The sequence below is a fragment of the Aptenodytes forsteri genome, unplaced genomic scaffold, assembly GCF_000699145.1.
Source record: "Aptenodytes forsteri isolate BGI_AS27 unplaced genomic scaffold, ASM69914v1 Scaffold97, whole genome shotgun sequence".
NCBI classification, from domain to species: Eukaryota; Metazoa; Chordata; class Aves; order Sphenisciformes; family Spheniscidae; genus Aptenodytes; species Aptenodytes forsteri.
The window spans coordinates 4,301,496-4,308,821 of record NW_008795036.1 but is presented as its reverse complement, the minus strand read 5'-3'; the positions used below and the strand labels follow the sequence as shown (position 1 = coordinate 4,308,821).

The following is a 7,326-nucleotide window of genomic DNA, read 5'->3' as shown; positions in this document are numbered from 1 at the left end:
CCGGGGCCCTGCCGGAGATGCCGGCACCAGCTCCCCCTCGGGGAGCCCGCCCCGCTGCTCCGGGCCGCCCGGCAGAGTCTCGGGACGCAAGCGGGGGGGCCGAGATCTGAAAAACCTGGCGATAATAGCAAACCTGTGTCCGTGCAAAGGGATCGGAAAGAAGAAACTCTGCTGTCGGCTGCGCAGAAAGGTAAGACGGGCTGTGGTCGCTCGTGAGTGCAAATACTGGGCATTGCTCAGAGGCTGGCACGGAGAAAACTACTGCTGCAGCTGCTGAGTTTTGAGAGCACCAAAACTCAGGAACTGGGAAAAAAACCGAAAAACAAACAATGCTCAGAAAACCCAACAAGCTCTTTCCTTTTCACACCGTATTGTTTGCAGCAGTTGATACGTTTCAGTGTGTGTATTGCACAAGCAGAACAGAAATTTTGTGACTTCTTCCAAACAGCTTGTTAATTTAGTGTTTAGCTCACATCAGGGATAAGATGTAATAGCCTCTCATTTCCATTTTCAGAAGGAAAACCTATCACACAACCTATCTTGATGCTGTTAAAACAAGTTTACTTCCAGCAAAATTGTCAAAAGCTCTACCTGTGGTACTAGTTTCTTTATAGGATGGCTGTCACTTTAGTTGGTCTCATTCACTTCACTGAAAAGTGGTTACTACGTAATTAGCCTCAGAAATTCTAAGTGCTTTGAAAAGGTTTATGAAAAACATCCTCAACTGATTAGAAGGTTGCAGGAAAAATGGTTATTAAAGTTTCCTTGGTAATTTGCACTTCACTGAAAGGCATGCCTTATCACTTAAATCAGTAGTCTCTTTCCAAGTTCTCAAAAATACTTTGTAACAGAGAATCTCATGACTTTTTTTTGGAGTGTATACTGACATTTAGATCAAAACTAATCAGATTAACTGCAGTTAACGGTCTCAATAAATAACATACATATTTTGGTCTAATACCCGTCCTTTTTATTGCTCACTTGATTGAGAATTCATAAAATCAGTTATTTTCAGTCAGTGCAATTTATAAGCTTATGCTTTTTTATTTTTACTTCTCCCTCTCTCTGCGTAAGGATTGCAGTGATTGTGGGTTTATATGGTAGCTTGAATACTGCAGTGCTATACACCTCATTGGTTCTTAAAAACAACTAGCTCTCATGTACATGAAAAGTAGCAGTAAGTGCTATTCTGAGTCTTGAAAACATCTAGTAGGAAACCAGAAAATAATAAGGCTTAATACAGAGATATAAATATGCTCTGCACAGCATAAGAGACTGTCGTGGTTTAACCCCAGCCAGCAACTAAGCACCACACAGCCACTCGCTCACTCTCCCCTGGTGGGATGGGGAAGAGAATCAGAAGAGTAAAGGTGAGAAAACTCGTGGGTTGAGATAAAGACAGGTTAATAGGTAAAGCAAAAGCCGCGCACGCAAGCAAAGCAAAACAAGGAATTCATTCACTCCTTCCCATGGGCAGGCAGGTGTTCAGCCATCTCCAGGAAAGCAGGGCTCCATCACGCAGAACGGTTACTTGGGAAGACAAATGCTATCACTCTGGTCATCCCCCCCTTCCTCCTTCTTCCCCCAGCTTTACATGCTGAGCATGACGTCACATGGTGTGGGATATTCCTTTGGTCAGTTGGGGTCAGCTGTCCCGGCTGTGTCCCCTCCCAACTTCTTGTGCCCCCCCAGCCTACTCGCTGGGGGTGGTGTGAGAAGCAGAAGAGGCCTTGACTCTGTGTCAGCACTGCTCAGCAGTAACTAAAACATCTCTGTGTTAATCACCACTGTTTCCAGCACAAATCCAAAACATAGCCCCATACTAGCTACTAGGAAGAAAATGAACTCTCTCCCAGCCCAAACCAGCACAGAGACGTTCCGTGGTCTATTTCTTTTAGTGATGAGGCATTATGGAAGCTGTTGCTGGAATTTTTTCTTCTGCCAAAATGTTACTTGAGCTGCAGACTAATAGAAGAGCATTTATATAAGAAAGCTATGCAAGTCTTCCTACCCAGGTTTTTAACTCCTGCGTTGTTTTCTGTCTATTTCAGTGAAAGAAGCTGGAAGAGACTTTACCTATTTTATTGTGGTGCTTGTCGGAATTGGTGTTACAGGTTAATTTTAAAAATTATATTTTTTTATCAGAAGATGCTTTTCATTAATTCCATCTGATTTGATTAGTTTTCATTCCATTTGATGTTGTTTCTGTTACAGGTGGTTTGTTCTATGTGATTTTTAAAGAGCTATTCTCTTCTTCTAGTCCAAGTAAGATCTATGGACATGCCCTGGAGAAATGCAGATCTCACCCTGAGGTTGGTTTTTGAACCTTAGTCATAAGTTTATGTTTCTCAGTAGTTACTGTCTCTCTTTGAGTCAAAAGTTTGCACAAGGAATCTCACAAGCGGATCTACAGGAAGACTACGCGGTGCTTAGCAGGCAAACACCAGCAGATCTGCCTGTGCTTTTAGCTGGCCAGAGGTGGGTCAGCTCCAAATTGGAGCCTTTATTAGGACAAGTTAATGCAAGCACTGAGCCTGAGTGAATTAGCCTGTTAAAAGCCAAGTTAAGTGAGTGTACCACAGCACAACTGATGCAACAACAGTGTCTGCCCTTTCAGAGCATGTGCTTCTGTCTCCATACAGAAAGTCTTATAGACATACCTGAGTGCCTACTAAATGTAGTCCTTAAGGAGTTCTGCTGGTCAGGGAGGCAACTGGTCCCGCTTAAGTTTTGTAGATCTAGCCTCCTGCGTTTCCTCAGCACAGTTTTTCTGTTGTGACACTTCACTAGGGTTCCATCATTCTGCAAAGCACTGCATAGTATCCAGGAATTTAAACTCTTAATTTGAAACACGGTTAGCATTCCTGTGGCTAACAGGAAAAGAGAAAGAGAACAGCCATGTGATCACACAGTCACATAAGATAGCTAGATGTAAACAAAAATCAATCTAAAACTAGATTTTAAAAACCACTACTTCAGGCAAAACAAGAAATGCATGGAATAGCTTTCAAACAAGGTTGCCACAGATGCCACTGAGGATAACCTAGAAATGAAGTGACAAGTTGTCACTAGAATAAAAATGAAGACTGCTTTGGAAAAAGTTTGTAGAATTAAAACTTCTCTCCAGTATTTATACAGTAAAAATCACCCTCTCTTTCTAACCAACTTTAAAGTTTAAAACTAGGTTAATTTGGTCTGGCTTTATAGATCTGAAAAAAAAAAAAAATTAATTTCTTAAACAGTAGTGTTTTTTCGATAATGTGAAGGGGAGTGCATTTGCATTTTAAACTTTGAAACATACTGTCTTGGAGGAGACAAGATGCCTTGGATATTTCATGCTTTTTTTTCCTTTTTACACAAAATGTCAGTAAAGTAGAAAATATACAGTAAGAAGAGAGATTAAAATGTCATAATCTCAGGGGACGGTACAAATGGAAGATATTACTAGGATTTATTTTAGACATTTACTATGTGACTGTAAAGAAAAGCACTGAAATACAGAGGAATTTTCCTTACATTGTTTTCTTTCATAAACTCTTCTATTCTTGACACATCAGACTGACAAGGGGCATGTCGTTGGAAGAAAATGCACTCACAGGAGGGGCATGAGCTGATACTGGAATATCTGTTTGAATGCGGTACCTTCTGACAACTCAAACTTCTTTTCTCTTGTAGATAATTGGTGTTTTTGGTGAATCTATTAAAGGTTATGGGGAGACAACAAGAAGAGGAAGACGACAGCTTGTCAGGTGCCCTTTGGTGTTTGCCCCATACAGACACTAGTTTTTGCACAGCAAAGGCATTTTGGGTCACATCATAGCAAGTTAGATCTAGATTAATGAACTGTATGTAATGCACCCTGTCACTTCTGAGTGAAAATGAAAGCAGTTTTTTGCAGTACCTCTTTGTGTGGCACATACCACTAAGTACAGTGCACATACAATATAAAACGGCAATTCTGAGTGCCTCAAAACAAGCAATGGTCAGCATGGTAAACGTAGAACCGGTCTCTCCAAAAAATAGGATGAGTATGAAGAGAGTAGTACAGAGGCCTAGGCATGCATCTGGGGAGCAGGGATCTGACTGAAGTTTACAGTCTGAAACCCTCAAATAGAGTAAAATTGTTCTGCAAAAAAATGTTCTTTGAGAGTTTTTCTCCTTTTGAAGCAGTAGTTCTTATCAGGCCAGAAAGAGCAGGAGGTACTAACTTTCAGACTTTCAAGAATCCAGCTTGCTCTGTTTAAAGCTGTGCTGGGTCTGGCTGTACAGGTTGTAGTCACTGCAGCGACTATTGCCCCGAGCTGATATGCAGTATTGACTGCCCATTTCTTATATTGCTTTTTGGTACTTGAGGCCACATCTCTCCTATGTGTTTAACAGAACGTCTCTCACCTAAACCTTTCATGAGTGTGTCTATTTATTATTCTCCTTTTGAGGGAAACAACAGAACTAATCCTTACAAAATGTAAATCCTCCCTGCGCTATAACCCAATAGGGGTTTTGTCGTTATTGGGTTCTTTGACTTGAATTTATTTAAGGAGGTTTCATATAGGATGGGACACATAAGCCCAGATACACAACTTGAACCATGAAATTGAGAATTTTTTTCCCAGAGGAAGGTGATTTTTACTGGTGGAAGTTTGTCTTTTTACCAGACTCTGTGAAAGAGTGTTTAAAGTGGAGCTGCTAAATGAAAAGGATATGCACAAATGTTTTAAGCATCTGTCTGTAAAACAAACTATGTAAATAACTAAAGGTACTACCAGCTTTCCTAGTATTTCATCTCCATCATTTTGAAAGTCTAGTATTTTAAATAAACTTTTGAGCTGAGGACTTTCTAAGATTGTAGCATTTGTGTCTGCAGTATAAGGATGACCTTAAATGTCTCTAAAGTTTACAGATTTTTTTTGTGTATAAACACCTTGAATGTGAATTTACTGCAGTAAGGCTCTTCATTTATCTTTGTTCTCTAACCCATCATTTCACCTTAAACTGTATTGGAAGTTTAATTCATAGTGTGTATCTGGGCATGACTGATGGAAATAAGAGCTTGGTAGCATGCAGCAGTTAGTAATTTCAGTAGGAAACAAATTGGCACCAGAACTCTAGTTTGACCATTAGTTTCTGGAATTGGTGACCTTGAAAGCGACATGACCTTTCTATTTATCTAACATTTGAGCATAACCTAACTCCAGTCTAAATATCAGCAGTTAGGTTGGAGATCTGATATCAGCACCAAAGTTACACAACTTCAGTAGAACAAAATTATTGCCAAAATATGTAAAGCATACAATAAACTGTTTTGATGTGATTTAACCAACCTGATAATTAAGGTGACAAAACATTCTTTGTGTGTTTTGGCTTGGTAACTTAGTTTAAGTGCCTAAAAAAAACCCTGACAGTCTTGGGCTTTCCTTTCTAGATGTCAGGCTCTGAATCTGGGGGTTCTTTAGAATAAATACAGGGAAATTCCAGAATCTTCAGCCATTGGATTGCTGTTGAGTTTTAAGGGGAGGACTGGTGTGAGGACATTTAAGCACTTCAAGTGTTAATCCTCAACTGCTAATTAGTTCTTTCTTCTAACTCCGCTACTCCTTATACACTCACAGTAAAGCTTGGGAAGAGCAGTAGAGAAGGAACCCATGGTAGCATAAGGACTGCATCGGAATACACTTTCTCACAAAATAGTTAAGCAGCTCCTTAAATCATAGAATCATAGAATGGTTTGGGTTGGAAGGGACCTTAAAGATCATTTAGTTCCAACGCCCCTGCCATAGGCAGGGACACCTTCCTCTAGATCAGGTTGCTCAAAGCCCCGTCCAACCTGACCTTGAACACTTCCAGGCATGGGGCACCCACAACTTCTCTGGGCAACCTGTTCCAGTGCCTCACCACCCTCAGAGTGAAGAATTTCTTCCTTATATCTAATCTAAATCTACCCTAATTCAGTTTAAAGCCATTACGCCTTGTTCTATCACTACATGCCCTTGTAAAAAGTCCCTCTCCAGTTTTCTTGTAGGCCCCCTTCAGGTACTGGAAGGCCGCTATAAGGTCTCCCTGGAGCCTTCTCCAGGCTGAACAACCCCAACTCTCTCAGCCTTTCTTCGTAGGAGAGGTGCTCCAGCCCTCTGGTCATCTTTGTGGCCCTCCTCTGGACCTGCTCCGACAGGTCCATGTCCTTATGTTGGGGGCCCCAGAGCTGAATGCAGTTTAAATTTGAAGAAGTTTAAATTTGAAGTTTAACTAGCATATAATATGTATCCTTGCTGGGTGGGTTGGTTTTTTCTTTTGTTTTGCTGTTTTTAGTCACATTGAATACGTAAAGGATGGACTGAAACATATGCGTTTGAAGTTCTACATTGAGGGCTCTGAACCAGGGAAGCGGGGAACAGTCCATGTAGAAGTGAAAGAGGTATGTACAATTGCTTGATACAGCTGACAAGCTTAATCTTGAATTTAAACTACCGAAGAGAAAAAAACGGAGCCTGAAATTGTTTTCCTTACAGAATCCTGAAAGAGGAAGATTTGAGGTCCGCTACATATTTGTGGACGTTGACACCTATCCTAGAAGAACCATTGTCATAGAAGACAACAGATAGCCAATAATCAAAGTTGCCGCCTCATCTCGTTGAGTATTGGATGATACTGGTGTAGCCAGTCTACACATAAATTGTTTGGTGTTCTCGATTGTATCTTGCAGCTTTGGGGTTGTGTTACAGGATGTACGTAGCCTCTCAGGGCCTCCATTAAGGTCTTTCATAATAACAGATACAAGATTTGAAGTGAAGCCAATGGAAAATAGTAGAGCCATCGCTTACGGCAAATACTTCTGACACAGGAAAATAATGGCTCATAATAAACAGTTTAATGCTGGATAATACTTCTACACACCCAAAAACTGAGTCTTCCAATATTTTAGGTTTGGATGGGGAGGTTTTTGTCTTCCTTTGCTTGGATTTCCCACTAGCACTGCAATAAAGAAAGTGGTATTTTAAGTGTAGACAAACTCACTGTTTTCATTCTGGATGCCTTTGTGTAGATAAGAAGGTAAAATAAGAATGTATGTTAGTGATGTAAATGGGATCTAGCCCAAAGGCATGTAAGAATATGGATTGTGGAGACACATCCATGGCAAATGACTGAAGATAAAGACTTCAATATTGGTATCTTCTAAATAGATTAACAGCACACAGAACAGCAGTACTGTCTGCCCCTTCCAACGTTTGCCATGCTGCTCCACTAACTAATGACAGTGTTGTAGCTGCTCAGCACTGCCCACAGTTTTTCCATTAACTTAACTCATCTAAATCTTTGGGAATCAGATTC

At 40.6% G+C, this 7,326-nt stretch overlaps 1 protein-coding gene across 1 annotated transcript; it reads left to right on the top strand.

Moving 5' to 3' along the window:
• Window positions 1-3: 3 nt before the first annotated feature.
• TIMM21 (translocase of inner mitochondrial membrane 21) lies at window positions 4-7,001 on the top strand (the record flags this gene model as incomplete). Its single annotated transcript, XM_009276697.1, has 6 exons — window positions 4-190; window positions 2,052-2,114; window positions 2,215-2,312; window positions 3,676-3,749; window positions 6,307-6,412; window positions 6,507-7,001. Coding segments are annotated over 6 exons (621 nt in total), but the record flags the coding sequence as incomplete, so codon positions are not given.
• Between the last annotated feature and the right edge of the window lie 325 nt (window positions 7,002-7,326).